Source organism: Camelus dromedarius, chromosome 12 (genome assembly GCF_036321535.1).
Source record: "Camelus dromedarius isolate mCamDro1 chromosome 12, mCamDro1.pat, whole genome shotgun sequence".
Taxonomy (NCBI): Eukaryota; Metazoa; Chordata; class Mammalia; order Artiodactyla; family Camelidae; genus Camelus; species Camelus dromedarius.
Window position 1 is genome coordinate 50,673,001 of NC_087447.1, and position 17,648 is coordinate 50,690,648.

Consider the following 17,648-nt stretch of genomic DNA (forward strand, 5'->3'; position numbering starts at 1 on the left):
CTCAGACATAGAAAACAAACTTATGGTTCTCATAGGGGAAAAGGGGTGGGAAGAGAGAAATTGGGAGTTTGAGATTTGCAGATACTAACTACTATATATAAAATAGACAACAAATTTCTACTGTATAGCATAGGGAACTGTATTCAATATCTTGTAGTAACCTACAATGAAAAAGAATATGAAAAGAATATATGTATGTACACGTATGACTGAAACATGCTGTACACCAGAAATTGACACAGCATTGTTAATTGACTATACTTCAATCAAGAAAATGTTGCCTTCCATAAATTGAAGAGATTAATTAGATGATCTTCCTGTCTTTTTCCAGCTCCAAAGACTCTGAAGTTCTTGGAATCTTTAACATTATTTGAACATGTGCATAAGCAGTAAAATATTTGACAAAATGAAGTTGCTTTAGGGAAAGTACTGGGTTGCTTTCAAGCTCAAACCATTTACTGCTTTCATCTTGCTTATTTGCTGACTGTTCAGGAGGGCTCCTCACAGTGGCGATAAAATAGTACAGATCACTTTTTTAACTTCACCAGGTTTTAATGCTTCTTTTATTTATCCTTAGCTCTGGGTGGTGGTTACACAATTATTAATACAACTGAGCTCTAAATTGTCTACCCAGTTGTCCCTTGGCTCTATGTGTTCTTTTTTTTTAATTAATTTTTAAAAAATTTTTAATTGAAGTATAGTTGATTTACAATGTTAGTTTGTAACGTTAGTGTTAGTTTCTGATATACAGCATAGTGTTTAGTTATACATATATATGTATATATACCCCTTTTCATATTCTTTTTTGATAGAGGTTATTACAAGATACTGAATATAGTTCCCTGTGCTATACAGTATGACCTTGTCTGGGGCTTTGTGTGTTCTGACAAACTTGGGAGCAATGTTAGCACTGCTGAGCACACTGGCTCCACCTACTGTCATTGCTGAGGCAAATATCTTCCTACAGTATCTTCATTCAGAGTTGTTTCAAACTTACTCTTTTGCACATTACCTTTTTCCCCTGGTATATACAAGGGCTTATTTCTGGGCTATCTATTCAGTTCTGTTGGTCTTTGTACCTGTTTTTGTGCCAGTCCCATATTGTTTTGACTACTGTAACTTTGTAGTTTTGTTTGAAATCAAGAAGTATGATGCCTCTGGCTTTGTTCTTAAGATTTCTTTGGCCATTAGGGATCTTTTGTGGCTCCACACAAAGTTAAAGATTGTTTTTTCTTTTTTTTTTGAAAAATACCTTTGGAATTTGGATAGGAATTGGCATTGTATCTAGATGGCGTTGGATAGTATGGACACTTTAATATTATTTCTTCCAACCCATGAGCTTGGGATATCTTTCCATTTGTTATGTGTCTTCTTCAATTTCTTTCATCAAGATCTTGTAATTTTCAGTGTAAAGATCTTTCACCTCTTTGTTTAAATTTAGTTCTAAGTTTTTTTTTGATGACATTGTGAATGGGATTTTTTTTTCATTTTCAGATGTTTTGTTATTGTATAGAAACACAACTGTTACTCATAGACATAGAATACAAACTTGTGGTTGCCAGGGGGGAGGGGGCTGGAAAGAAGCAGACTGGGAGTTCAAAATTTGTAGATACTGACAGGCATATGTAGAATAGATAAACAAGATTATACTGTATAGCACAGGGAAGTATATACAAGATCTTGTGGTAGCTCACAGCGAAAAAAAAAGTGACAATGAATATATATATGTTCTCGTATAACTGAAAAATTGTGCTCTACGCTGGAAGTTGACACATTGTAAACTGACTATAGCTCAATTAAAAATGTTTAAAAAAATTAAAAAGGAAAGAAAGAAAAAAGAAACACAACTGTTTTTTTATGTTGATTTTGTATCCTGCAGTTTTACTGAATGCTTTCATTACTTCTAGCAGTTTTTTGGTGGAGTCTTCAGGATTTTCTGTATGAGATTATATCATCTGTAAACAAAGACAGTTTTTCTTCTTCCTTTCCAATTTGGATGTCTTTTTGAAAAGTTATATATATTTTTTGCCTGACTGATCTGGCTGGGACTTCCAGTACTATGTTAAATTGGAACAGTGAGGGTAGGCACTTTGCCTTGTTCTTGATCTTAGAGGAAAAGCTTTCAGCCTTTTAGTCTTGAATGTGATGTTGGCTGTGGGTTTGTCATTTGTGGCCCTTATTGTTTTGAGGTGTGTTCCTTCTGTAACTAATTTGTTGAGAGGATATTGTATTTTTTCAAATGCTATTTCTGCATCTATTGAGATAACCTGACTTTTATCTTTTATCGTATTAATGTGATATATCACATTTATTGATTTGCATATGTTGACTCATCCTTGCATCCCAGAAATAAATCCCACTTGATCATGGTGTGTGACCCTTGTAATGTGCTGTTGCATTCAGTTTATGAATATTTTGTTGAGAATTGTTGCATCAATATTCATCAGAAATATTGGTCTGTAATTTTTTTCTTGAGTGTCCTTATCTGGCTTTGGTATCAGGGTAATGTTATACTCATAAAATGAGTTTGAGAAGATTTCGGGTTAATTCTTCTTGAAATGTTTGATAGATTTCACCATTGAAACCACTTATTCTCAGCTTTTCTGTGTTGGTAGATTTTTGATTACTAATTCAGTCTTTCTTGTTATTGGTCTATCAGTTTCAAAGGACTATTCTGTTTCTTCCTGATTCATTCTTGGTGGATTGTATATATCTAGGAATTTTTCCATTTCTTCTATGTTTTCTAATTTGTTCATAGTAGTCTCATGATCCTTTGTATTTCTGTGGTATTAGTTGTAATATCCTCTTTCATTTCTGATTTTATTTGAGTCCTCGCTCTCATTTTCTGAGTTAACCTAGTTAAAAGTTTATCAATTTTGTTTATCTTTAAAAAAAAACCAGCTCTTTATTTCACTTATTTCCATTCTGATCTTTATTTCTTTCCTTTTCTTAACTTTGAGCTTAGTTTGTTCTTTTTCTAGTCCCTTGAGATGTAATGTTAGGTTGTTTATTTGAGATATTTTTCTTAATATAGGCATTTATTGCTATAAACTTTGCTTTTACAACTTCTTTAGCTGTGTCCTGTAAGTTTTGGTATGCTATGTTTCTGTTTTCATTTGTTTCAAGTTATTTTTTATTTACCTTTCGATTTCTTGTTTGCACGATTGGTTGTTCAGGAGTGTGTTAATTTCCACATATTTGTGAATTTCTAGTTTTCTTCCTGTTATTGATTTTTAGTTTTATATACCATTGTGGTTAGAAAAGATACTTTATATGGTTTCAGTTTTCTTAAAATTTTCCAGGGCTTGTTTTGTCACATATTATATGAATTGTCTTGGAGAATATTCTGTGTGTGCTTAAGGAAAATGTGCACTCTGCTGCTTCTTGGATGGGATGTTCTGTATGTGTCTATTAAGCTCTGTTTACTTTTAAGTAGTTGAAGTCCAACTTTTCTGTATTGATTTTCTGTCTGGATGATTCTATCCATTGTTGAAAGTAGAGTATTGAATTCCCCTGCTATTGTATTGTCTATTTCTACCCTTCAGATCTGTTAGTATTTGCTTAATATATTTAAGTGCTCTGACTTGTGTTCATATGTATTTACAACTGATATATTCTTTTGATGAATTGACCCTTTATTATTACATAATGATCTTTGTTTCTTGTTACAGCCTTTGGCATAAAGTCTATTTTGTCTGATATAAGTATAGCTACCCTGCTCTCTTTTGGTTTCCACTTGCGTGGTGTCTTTTTTCATCCATTCACTTTGAGCCCATGTGTGTCCTTAACGTGGAAATAAATCTCTTGTAGCCAGCATGTAGTTTGGTCTTGTTTTTTAATCCATCCAGCCACTGTATACATCTTAATCAGAGAATTTTAACTTACTATGTACGTTTAGAGTACTGCACTATTACTTATAGATAAGGACTTAACTATTTGCCATCTTATTGTTTTATGGCTGTTTTGTAGTTTCCTTATTCCTTTCTTCCTCTCTTGCTTCCTTCCTTTGTGAATTGATGATTTTCTGTAGTGGTAGTCTTTGATTCCTTCCTTTTTATCTGTTGTATCTACTGTAGGTTTTTACTTTGTGGTTGCCATGAGGCTTAAATAAAGCAACTTATAGGTTTAGCAATCTTTTTTACATTAATAACAACTTCACATACTAAAACTCTACCCTTTTACTCCCCCTCTTTAGGTTTTTGATATCACAATTTACCTGGTTTTTATTGTGTATTCATTAACAAATTATTGAAGCTATAGTTATTTTTAATACTTTTGTCCTTTCATCTTTAGACTAAAGTGATTAATACACCATCATCTTACAGTATTAGAGTACTCTGAATTTGACTATATACTTACCTTTACCAATGTGTTGTACATTTTTATATATTTTCATGTTACTAAGTAACACTCTTTCATTTCAGCTTGAACAACTTTCTTATCTTGTAATGTAAAAATTTATAGCTATAAATTTCCCTCTTAGCACTGCTTTTTGCTACACCTCATTAATTTTGATATGTTGTGTATTCATTTTAATTCTTTAAGTATTTTCTAATTTCCCTTGTGATTTCTTCTTTGATCCTTTGGTTGTTTAAGAATGTTTTGTTTAATTTCCACAGGTTGGTGAATTTTCCAGTTTCCCTTTTGTTATTTATTTCTGACTTCATTTTGCTGTGGTTGGAGGAGATATATTATATGATAACTGTCTTTTTAAGTCTAATGAGACTTAATTTATGGCCTAACATATTAACTATTCTGGAAAATGTTTCCTGTGTATTTGAGAAGAATGTATATGCTGTTGTTGTAGGGTAGAGTGTTCTGTATATGTCCATTAATTGACACTAGTTTTGATATCAGCTCCTGTGTTGAAAATTGTTCATTTGGAATTTTGAATGTATTGTGCCACTTTATTCCCAGCATAAATGTATAAAATATTGCTTAGAATCAATGTATAAAATAGTTTAGCCATCTCTTTCCCCACTTTACTACTTATTTCTGCTACTGGAGTTTTTATTGTTTTTTTGCTATTCGTATTTCAACTTTGTTTTTGTAAAGAAAGGAACAAAAATCAGATCAAGACCCATTTGCCTTTCGTGTTTTACTAGAAACAGAAAGCAGAAACTAAAGACATTACCACCAAAAGTAAACTTTAAAAGGACTTATAAAATGCAAACTATGATTTGTTGCCATTTGATTTGAGAGACAAAATTAACTCAGTTCTGTATTTTATCTTGTCATTGTTATCCATGGACCACTGTTTTAATAGCGTTGGTGTAAGCTGCCCTCTCCAACTCATTTTTTGCTGTATCTTTGAGGTTATTTCTGAGATACTTTTCATTTTTACCTTGAGAATTTAGAATTTCCTTTAGTGTATGTTCTGGTTGAAATTTCGTAGTTTCATTTGTCTGAAGGTATCTTTATTTTACTTGGATTTTTGTAAGAAACTTTTGTTGAGTTGAGAATTATTTTCCTTTAGCATCTTGTAAATGTCTTTCCACCATCTTTCTGAGAAATCACCTGTTTAATTTTTGTTAAGGATCAAGGGCGTGTATCTTTATTTAAAGTAGTATTAATTAATCTCATTATCTTCTTGTGTTTTTCTCTTATAGGGAATACAGTGAGTAACCTGATTATGATTATACCTCCAATTTTTGGTGCAATTCAGAGTATTAGAGATGGACTGGAAAAGCGGTACATTGCTTCCTATTTAGCACTCACAGGTATGTGTAACACTTCATCTAAAAAATGATGTGCAGTATTCAAATGGACTGTTTTTCTCATTCCTAAAATTGTTTCCAATTTTGTGTTGTTTATTGCATAACTTGAGCATATTCTGAAACTTCTGAATTAGACCTCCACAAATCTTGCCAATAAATTGAACTGCATTTTTAATTAAAAAATTTACATAACAAGATATATCAAGCATACAGGAAAGAATAGAAACAATATAATAAATATACCCATGTATCTTGGCATCCTGTTTCATCAGATCCTAATACTTTGAAATACTTGTTTCAGATCTTAACTTTTTCTTTTTTAAAGAAATAAACTACTGTAGTAAAATTGAAGCTCCCTTTGTATTCCTGCCTGATTTTATTCCCATCATCTTCCCAGACTACCATCCCAGAGTTAACCTCTATACTGAATTTGATTATCATTTTCTCACATGTTTTTGTATTTGTACTACATATGTATGTATCCTTAAAAGTAAAGTATGGTTCACATATTTTTAAACATTTTTTAAAGAATATGCTACTGTATCTAACTTTCTGCAATTTATTCCTACTTGTCTGTGAGGCAGGGACTATGTCTTAGTTATCTTTGTATCCCTATTGTCTGTCAATTTAGTGGTCCTCAGTAAATGTTGAATGGAGGAATGAGTGAACTTTACCAGAGCCTATCATGGGAAAATCACTGTCATATTCTTGGATTACCATCATAAAGACAAATACAGCCAAGAAAGTGGATTCTAGTTTCTTTCTTTTATATATAAATTTCTAAACACAATTTCTTTTGTTTTAGCTCAAGGTATATATCACTTACACATTGGCAGAAAAGACTTCTAATTACCACAAAACTGTAAGCTATAGTATATCATATCAGAGTCTATGTGATTATATTAGTCATTACATATGAGAGACTTGAATTTCTGAATCTATTTTTCATATGTGTGGTGTTTTGAGAAAGCTACTTGATTCATCTTCAAAAGGAAGACTTGTCCTCAAACTTAGTCCTTTGCTTTATTTCCTGGGGTGTTTCAAGAATGTTTATAAAATACCAACAAATCACAATAAGAATAAAAAGATTTGAGGGACTTTGAGGTTGCCCTAGAAAAACAGTGGCTTCCTGAGTTAGAATTTGTCCACTCATCCTCCTAGAAAACTATATAGATTAAGAATGAAAGTAAATAAAATCCACACTTTCAGACTTACTAGGAGAGCAATAATGCTATGAACTTCAAATAATTTTTAAACAAGAAAGAGGAAGATACCCTTTGGAGATACGTTTAAGTGTAGGGAAAGAAGGAAGTTAGAGGGAGGAATTAAGATCCTACCGAAACAGAAAAACTAAAACACATTAGATCCTTCTCCCTGCACCCCTTACTCCAAACAAATATATATGGAAAAGGACACTAAGCTTTATTATTCTGACAGAAGAGGGCAGTCTTGAGCTAGGAATCTTTTAAGCTACCCCAAACCTTTACTCTTTGCACAAAATGGACCCCCCAAAAGCAGCCTACATCCGTATAAAGTTACTGTAATAAGAAAACAGAAAATGAGAATCAAAACCTTTTGGCTTATGGAAGTTCTTCCCCTACAACTAATATAAAGCAGAAAGAAACTGTAGCATGATACCCCTAACTGAGTTAAATAGCCTCAAACAAAAAAACGAGTAAAAAATTTAAAACTAATAACAGAAATAGATCCTTCAGCCCCTGCAAAAGAAAAAAAAAAACTAGAATTGGTTAAACTTAGGAAAGAAATTAAAGCTGAATTACAGTGTGTTAAATATTTAATAAGGGCTATTTTTAAAAGGCAGGGAAACAAGCAAGAGAATGAAAATGAGCTAAAGAAATAAAAAGGGTCAGAGAGAAAGTGATTGAAATAGGAGACAAGCAAAGAAGATTCAGTATACCTGTAATTGAGTTCTCTGAAGAGGAAAAATAAAACAATGAAACAAATCTTATGTATTTAATTAATAAATATAATACAGTTTATATTTAAAACTGTGATTTTAAATTAATTTAAAAAAAGACTTTTTGGAAATGAAAGAAGACCCAACTCTACATACTGAAAGGTCCATTTTTACCTCATAAAACTGACTTGAAATGGTCATCTCTGAAAAAGCCTAGTAAAACTACTGGGTTTTAAAAATGAAAAAAGTCCTCACAGCTCTAGGGAAGAAGACCAGACTACTTACAAGGGCAAGAAAATTAGGAAGGCACTAGACCTCATCAGCAACATATAAATAAAGGCACCAGTGGAGCAGCACTTTCAGTGCAAACCAAGGATTTTATAATCCAACCAAGTTGTTTTCACGTTGTTGAAAAACAGTTTTAAACATGCAAGTTTAAGCACTGCACACGACTCCTTCCTGATGAACCAGGAGTACTGCACTGTCTAATTTAGTAACTGTTAGCCACATGTTGCAATTTAAATTTAAATGAATTAAAATTAAATAAAATGTAAATTTCAGTTTCTGTGTCACATTAGCCACATTTCAAGTGCTCAGTAAAATGTTGAACCTTACCTTACTTACTTTATTTACTTTGTCTTTGTTTATCTACTCTTTATTGGTGGTAGTGTAATGAATATAGCAATTCAGAAGTTACATTTGTATGCATTTTAGGATTAAACAAGTGAGGAAATACGTTGATATTGCTGGGGGCTAGGGTTCTTATGTGGAAGAAAGGAAGTATAGATACGAATGGAGGAAGGCGAGGAAGAACCCTGTGGCACTGGATTGAAATTAGAGGTATCAGCATGATTTAAAAAAAAAGAAAGAAAGAAAAGAAAAGATTTCACGTGTTCTATCCTCTGAAAGGGCCTGGAAGCAATAAGTCTTAAGGAGCAGTGAACGTACTTAGCGCCCACACCTTGGTTTCTGAAAATCTTTTCTCACTAAAAGGAGCTAAGACTTCTTAAGAGAAACGGCTGATTTCTGGGATAAGGCAGGGAAAGTACAAGATGAGTCTGGAACAATTTGTTATGCCAGAAAGTAAGAAAGGGCTGAAAAACAGAGGGAATAATGTCAAAATGACACAGAAGGCTTGGCCATACTGGGACAGTTAGCTTCCAAATGAGAAATGACTGTATTGGGTTATATAACACATGGTATGAATAAAGAATGCACAAGGTCATATTGATACTAACAAGCAAACAGACAGATGGTGTGAGAAGGCGAAAGCTTTCTTTAAAGAGTAGAATTGCCAACTAATAAATGTAAACAGAATTATAGGGTTTTTTTTTAATAAAAGTTATTGTTTTGCAACCATCATAGTAATGATTCGGACAAGAGTCAGGGAATGCTAAAAACATTGGGTGAAATTGTTTGGGGCACATGATAACTGCACAGCCTGAAAGTATCTCCTGAGGGATTACTCATAATTATAAATGGAAAATGATAACACAGAAATCTGCAGATATTGCCTTATTCAAGTAATCAACACTTAAAGTCATTAATTGTATCAACTAACAACTGGTTCTTCCTGGTGTGATGCACTGAAAAGGAAATAACATCATTTATACAGTATTACTGCCAGAAGTGCATAATCTGAACCAAATAATGAGAAAACAATCAGAAAAACCCAAATTTTGAGGGATGTTATATAAAGCAACCGACCTGCTTGCTTCACAGAATATTAAAGTCATGAAAGACGAAGGGTGAAGAACTGTTCCAAATTAAAAGAGATGTGACAACTAAATGCAGTATATGGCTTTGACTGGATTCTGAATTGCAGCACAAGAAGGAGGTTTAACAGGCAATATTGGGCAAAGCAGCAAAATTTGAATAAGAATGTTTTTTAAGTCTGTCCCTTCTATAAGACTAAGCTTTGCTTCCTGAAAGCAGCTGCGTTCTTACTCTTCTGGACTTCTTGCATTCAGCAATACCTGGTGCAAAACAACATGAAGCTGTTTGATGAATGAATGGATACTTTAAACAGGCAGATTTTGTTAGGGCTTCTTTTTCATATACTTGTTTGAACTTTTCACTGAGATAAGTCTCTCCACCAAAAAAAATTCATGTGTGTATGTGTATGAGAGACACACACACACACAAAATAAATTTTATCTGGAAACAGAGATTTGATTAACAAATCAAGGACATTTACTGAATACTGTATAAGATTTTCAATATTTTAATTCTGTGACCAAAAATCTATAATAACTATTTAATTGATATGGAGTTTTTGGAGTTGATAGAGATTTTGCAGAAAGAACTGGGAATTTTGGCTTCATGTAGAAGTATGTTAGGAACAGACTGTTAGTAATTTATGACTGTCATTGTGTTCTGGATTAGAGCCTAGATTTACTGAGAATTTAGTCATTTTTTAATTCATTCAACAAATTTTTATTTAGAATCAATTATGTGGTAGGTTTAGCTCTCAAACTATTGTTCACTGAAGCTTAGCGTTTAGCAGAGGAGACAGACATTAATCAAATAATTTTATAGTTACATATGCACTAATATTGTGGTTAAGTGTTATGAAGAAAAAGTACTAAGTACAGTGAGGAAGAACTAGGGAAGTTAAGAGTTTAAAACATTGCTTTTGAATATTTTTTCTCATCCCGTGTCCCTGAGCAATTGCTCGTACTTCCAGTAAGCCTGATTTCAGTTTAGTTCACTTTCCCAGTTATAGCTGCTTTGGAACCACCCAGTACCTTTGTCTAATATTTTTCTCTTCCTCTTTGTTTATTTCTACCTTATTATATCCCAAATATGCACATTTTATGAAAGTAAGAGATGCCCAGAACAGATCAGTAGAAAAATCAAAGTATCACCTCTATTTTTCTAATCTGTCTCTTAGTAAAACTTGTTATTAAAAAGGGAGGAAATAAGAATCTAATATTTTAAGTAAACACTTTTAAAAACAGCAAATTTATTTCTGCTTAAATATAGAGGATGATAAAGAATTCAAATGAGTTTAATACTCCTTGTTCCATAATAAAACTAGGAGATTAAGTTGAAAGGTGAAGACAAGTTATTTCAAGCTAAATTCTGCCTGCCTGGTTACCATTAATGTTTGACCTTAGGACATTTAACATTTTCCAAGCTTCATGTGGTATTGGCTTAGTCATTACTTTTTATGAGGTTATAAAATTTGCTGTTTACATTGTTGGAGTTTAGAGAGGTAACAGTAATTATCATTCATAGAGCATTTGTTATATACCAGGCTCTGTGAAAAGAACATTAATTTGTATTATGTCATTTAAAATTCCCTACAACTATGAAGAAGTCTTTAACCTCTTTTTATAAAATTAGTATTTGAGAAGAGAAGTAACTTGATCAAGATCACACAATGAGTATATGGTAGAGCCGAACCTTGAACCCAGATCTATATGCTTTAATCATTATGCCATTATGCCATAGCCAGTTATTTAGAACTGTGCATTGTCTAAAATAGAACAAGCCAAAAGAAACCTTTCCATGACATTTAGTTGTTTTTCATGAGATTGAATTTTTCTCTTCACTACCAAAGTGACAAATTGTGGTTTATCCTACTCCTTTCAAGTAGAAATATATTCACTTGTTCTTTCCTCTACAAATAGTTTTGAGTACATTTTATGTGCCAGCATAAAAAGACAAAGTCCTTGTCCCCAGGAAGCTTATGTTACATTGAAGAGAGATGAACTGCATATAAACAAAATTTGTTTGTAGTTCTACAAATGTGTTATTCAGTTATCTGAATGGGTAACTGGCAATGAGAAAAATAAAATGATTTTAAAATAGGCAAAACATTAATAAAGTAGGGCCGAAAAAAAGTCTATTAAAGATTTTTATTATCCAAGTTCAATGCTGAAATAGAAAGTTACTAAAGTAGAATTGTCTGAGACACAAAGTCATTTCCCTGTGAAAAGGACCATTGGAAATTCTTGCATGGAGTAGCCTTAAGTTTAGTGTGATCACACCTGTAGTCATGGTCAGATAAATCAAAGTCATCTGACTTGATCTTAACATTATGCCTCTTGTCAAGGGGAAAGTGAATGGACTGCATACTAGACTAATAACATTTTATATTATAGCAATTACAGTTTTTAATGAAACAGACATAAAAATCAGTATGCTGTGGAAAGGAACTTTGGAAATAATTTCATAACTTGCTTACTAACTTATCAATCTCCTTTATTTGTCCCAATTTTCCAGACATTGCCAGAAACATTAATCTTTTTTTCTAGTTAGTTGAAAAAGTAATATGACAGTAACATTGAAGACAAAATTGGAAAATAATGCAAAGCACCCATAATCCCATCACTCAACAGAAACAGTATTTTCATTTCTTGGCTATTAGTTCCTAATCTTTGTGCATATGCAGTTATGGTTTTATATGACTACACTTTGAATAAACATGTCCACCCTAGTAGCCAAAACCCAGGGATAGGTTCAGCCAAAGAAGCAGGAACCATAGTTAGCTTTGTAGCCTGTGTAGTCAGTGAATAGGAAATGAGGAAATGAAATGGCCAGGAAAGTAGCTGGTAGAAAGTAAAGAAGAAAGATGGAAAGCCTGGTCGACAATAGCGTAAGTCAGAAAGCATGCAGCTGTAATGGCTCTTCATCTGGTTCCTGTGGCCTCAGCTGTGGCTTATGTTTCAGTATTTTAGGCTGGAGCCAGAATAAGACAATAATTGAATGACAGTTATTTTCTAGGAAAATAAATTTAAAATATCCTAACATCTAGTCTAATTTCTCTTGTTATCATGTCTGTTACTATTATTGCTCTAACTCCATTCTCTTTAACATACCTTAACCTCCCTAGGCAGTCCAAAATATCCCCTCGTTTGGCTATAGATATTCTTAAACAGAATTATCTTGGTTCTCCCTTCAATTACCATATTATCTCTCATCCTTTATTATCACTGTTATTTTGTATTCTTACTTTCCCTCTACCTGTGGAACATTTGCATGTTACTAACTTAACCTGCTTGAAGGATTGGATAGAGTTGTTTCAGAAATAATATGAGTAGTACTAAAGCAAATCATTTAACGTGGGACTATCTTGATAGGCAAAGTATATCTGGAGTATTGCATACAAGAGGTTCCCCCTCCCAATTCTTTCATTTTTTAAATTGAGGTATATTTCATATTACAGTTAAAGTGTACAAATCTTAAGTATAAATACAGCTCAATGAGATTTTGTCTATATAATCACCCCCTAGATTAAGATACAGAAAATTTCAGTCACCCCAGAAAGTTCCCTCCTGCCCTTTCTTAGTCAACACGTCCCCAGAAAGATTACTGCTATTCTGACTTCCATGCCCATATATTAATTTGCATGTTCTTAAACTTTATATAAATGGAATCATATATTTCATATACTGGCTTCCTGCTTCTTTCACTTGATGTTCATCTCAGTAGTTCATTCTTTTCTACTGATATATAATATTCTATTGTATGAAAATAGTATAATTCATTTGCCTGTTTTCCACTTAATAGGCATTTGGATTGTTTTCAGCTTGAGACTTATGGATGAGGGGTCTATAGATATTCTTGTATATGTCTTTTGATAGATGCACTCATCTCTTTTGAGGGGTATGTCTAGAAGTAGAATTGCTTGGTCATAGGGTAGTCTGTGTTTAAATTTATTAGAAACTGCCAAACAGTTTTCTAAAATAGTTGGACCATTTTACACTCCTACCAGTAATATCTGAGAGTTCCAACCATTCCACATTGTCGTCCATACTTGTCAGTCTTTTTCAGTCATTCTGGGTTGGGGTGTAGTGATAGCTCACTGGGGTTCAAATTTGTATTTCCGAGTGATAAATGATGCTGAGCACTTGTCAAAAGTTTATCAGCCCTTTAGATATCATCTTTTGTGATGTGCCGCTACAAGTCTTTTGCCCATTTAAAAATTCGGTTGTCTTTTTCTTACTGATTTTTGTATCATATTTTCCAGATGTGAACCCTTTGTTAGATATTACATGTTGTGGATATTTTCTTCTAGTCTGTAGTTTTTTACTTTACTAAGACTCTTCAGATTCCCTGAAGTTCTTAGGGAAGAGTTTTAAGAGGCACTTCAGATACCAGTTTAGTAACTAATATACTAGCCATCTGTTAGTAATTGTGCTGGTTTTCTATTGCTACTGTAACAGTACCAAAAAAATAAGGTTGAGGAGAATGAAGACAGAAAAGGGCTGTTCAGTGGTGTGGATAGGTTTGAGGAAGGTGTGAGGGAAGGGAGGAAAGGAAGTGGAGACAGTTCTTTTGAAAACTTAGGAGAGTGAAGAGGTGCAGGTGAATGGGATGGAGATATTAGAGACTGTGTGAACAGTTCATTAGAGAGATCGAGATGGTTGGTACAGATGAGAAAGGTGATAGGTAATGTTGAGATCTTAGAGACCGGGTGATATCCTAGAGCCCAAGAGCCCCATTGGCCATTGCGAGGAGGAGGCATGCTGCTGCAGGGAAGGAGGGGAGGAGCTCATTGGTCCTGAGATGGTGGCAGTACAGAATGCTAACAGATAAACATGAGAATCAGCAGTGTTCACACAGAGCCAGAGTGTTATTTTAGGCTAAATATTTATATTCACATTATATGTATGTTCTGTGTTTATATGTTCTTTCTCACTATTTCTGCCTGTGAATCTCTCTGTCTCAGATGTCATCTTGTCAGGCAAGCCTTTTTGTTCTTATTGTCCACATTCCACGCAAATAACATTTTTTCCTTTTTGGAATTCATTTATTTCCCGTATTGTATTTTGTCAGTTCAGGGACGTTCCTCACCACCCTTTACTGCACATACATATACTCTTACTTTAATGCAAAATGCTGGATCATCAAGAAGGAAGAAGAAAGCAATCAGCCGATCACCAAATACTTAATGATTGTCCTTTATAAGCCTGGCACTGCACTAGGTTCTGGAGATTCTTTAGGAACTGTAGAGACCTGGACCATGCATTTATGAATCTTAGAATTTAACAGTGATCTTTGGCTCTTGATGTTCTTCAAGATTATTGGAAGACCTTTAAAATACAGGTACCAGGACACTGACTGAATCAGGAGTTTCTGGACCAAGGGTCCAGAAGCAGAAAATAAATAAAGCTCTTGAGGCAAAATAGTGTTCTCCAAAAACTGGTAACTGTTGGCCTAGCCGAACATTATTTCCTAGATGCGTTGTCCAGTTGACTTAACTGGGGAAGAAGCAGAGGAAGATTTAACTTAGGAGGTGACATTTAAAATGGATTTGGGATACACACTGAAGTATCAAGTGGTAAAACCATATGATGTATCCAGTTTACTCAAATGGTTCAGAAAGATAATAATTACATATGTATATCAAAATATTAAAATTGATTAGTCTGAATAGAACATATACAGGAATTCACTATGCTACTCTTTCAACATTTCTGAAGTTTGAACTTGTTTGAAAAGGAAGAAGCTGAAAGGAATTAAGAGTAAAAAATAAACTGAGTCTAGAAGTTGCATAAGATATCTGGTTTAGAGGCAGTAGGATTAAATGATGAAAGGGTTAAGTACTATAAGTTAAAAGGTCAGGGTAAGCTCTGAACAAAGGCAGAACAGACTAGAAGTTGATAGTGTGGGATAAGAGACAGGTAGGCAGTCAGGTGTGACTGAACTACAAGTTCAGTAAAAGAAATGAGTAGAGCCAGATTGTGAAGCTCCATGTGTGCCTTGCAAGGAGTTCAGTCTTTATCAGTTGAACTAGGAGTCACCCAGTCAGATGCTCATACCCAAGATGATAAGAAAAATGATCTGTTGGGGTAAGGGAAGAAGACTTGGTAACTTCTGTTTGAATATATATTACTTTTTAATGTCATTTTTCTATATTTCTACTTTACGTATTTTAAAATATGTATAGTATCTTAACACAGCAGTATATACAATTTATAAATAAGTATACATATATGGAGTTCCTGAAAGTTTTTTTTTTTTTTTTGCTATCAAATTTAAGAGCCTACTCCTGTAGACATCCTTCTGCCTTGTAACCAGAGTGATTTTTTTAAGTAAAAACAATCATGTTAATCGCTATATGTGTGTGTTTATGTATTTGTGTACGTGAACGTAGTTTTTCAACAATTTACTTTGTGTTTAGGATAAAGTCCAAATCTTAATATGACTTTAGAAGCTCTTTTCGGTCTCCTGCCTATAAATCATACCGGTTTTCTCACTGGATCAGCAGTGTTCATGGTCTAAGCCAAGCTCTTTTACTTCTTTAAATGCTCTGCCTTGCCTTTATGTTGGATGACCCTTTTACATAGAATGATCTCATTAAAAAAAATCTTTTCACCTGGTTAACTCCAGTTTATTCCTCAAGTCCTAGCTTATGTTACTCCCCCTATAGCCCTCTTCTGACTCCCTAGACAAGATTATAGCCCCTTTGCATAGACTCCCCTAGTTTTGAAATGACCTTTCTCATATTTTTAGTGACTTGATAAAGGTTCTTAGGACAGGAACTATATCTCTCTTGTTTACTCCTTTATCCCATTGGAAATGCTTGGAATACTGTTAAGAGCCCAGTAAATATTTGTTGAAAAGAGAATGAGGTTGTGGAGCAACAAAAATTTCTATTCATTACTGATGGGAATGCAGAATGGCATGGCCACTTGGGAACAGTTTGGTGGTTTCTCACAAAACATGCTCTAACCATACAATTCAACAGTCAGTTTCTTGGCATTTACCTGAAAGAGATGAAAACTGTTGTCAACACAGAAATCGGTACACAGATAGCAGGTTTATTCATAATCCTATAACTTGGATTCAACCAAGATGTGCTTCAGTAGGTGAACAGATAAACTGCATTACCTCCAGACAGTGGAATAGTATTCAACACCAAAAAAGAATTGTGCTATAAAGCCATGGAAAGACATGGAGGAACTCTAAATGCATACTACTGAGAGAAGCCAGTCTAAAAAGGCTACAAGCTGTATGATTCCAACTATATGACATTCTGGAGAAGACAAAATTATAGAGATAGTAAAACAATCAGTGCTTACCAGGAGTTAGGGAAGAGGGAGCGATGCAATGCCAGTCAAAACCACAATGAAATACTGCTTCAATCCATTAGGTTAGCTATGATCAGAAAGACAGCCAATAACAAGTATAGGGAGGGTGTGGAGAAATTCATATATTGCTAATGGGAGTATAAAATGGTACAGCTGCTTTGCAAAATATTTTCACAGTTCTTCAGAATGCAAAACACAGAGTTTCAGTATGACCCAGGAATTCCATCCTCATTATATACCCAAGAGAAAGGAAAACATATATCTGCACAGAAACTTATACATGAATGTTCACAGCAGCATTATTAATAATAGCCAAACTGTTAAAAAAAAAAAAAGCCTAAATGTATCTTAGGCCAAGCTGCCATAACAAAATGCCATAGACTGGTGGCTTAAACAATAGAAATTTATTTCTTACAGTACTTCAGGTTAGGAAGTCCAAGATTAAGATGCTGGCTGATTTTATTCCAGATGAGAGCCCTCTTCTTGGCTTGCAGAGAACCACCTTCTCCCTGTCCTCACATGGCCTATATTTGTTGCATGCAGGTAGAGGGAGAGAGTGAGGTCCTGTCTCTTCTTCTTCCTATAAGGACACTAATCCCATCATGGGGGTCCCACCCTATGACATCATCTAAACCTGTTTACTTCTCAAAGGCACCCACACCCAAAGACCATCACAGTCGGGTTTGGGGCTTCAACATATGAATTCGAAGGGGACACAAACATGTAATCCATCAACTGGTGAACAGATAAATAAAATGTAGTATTTTCATACAATGGAATATTACTCTTCTGTAAATGGAAAGTATTATTGATACATGCTGTAATATGAATGAACCTTGAAAATATGCTAAGTGAAAGAAACCGGACAGAAAAGACTACATATTATATGATTCCATTGATATGAAAAGTCCAGAACAGGCCAATCTGTAGAGACAGAAAATAGATTATTGATTGTCTAGGACTGAGGAG

General features: G+C 33.9%; 1 protein-coding gene across 2 annotated transcripts in view; it reads left to right on the forward strand.

Moving 5' to 3' along the window:
* Positions 1-17,648, forward strand: part of ACER3 (alkaline ceramidase 3) — a 146,589-nt gene that overhangs the window by 54,097 nt on the left and 74,844 nt on the right. For both annotated transcript variants that reach the window (XM_064492737.1, XM_031460414.2), the window contains one exon: positions 5,610-5,720. In XM_064492737.1, the coding sequence (XP_064348807.1) occupies positions 5,610-5,720 (111 nt within the window). Of the gene's footprint in view, positions 1-5,609; positions 5,721-17,648 lie in introns of those variants that run through there.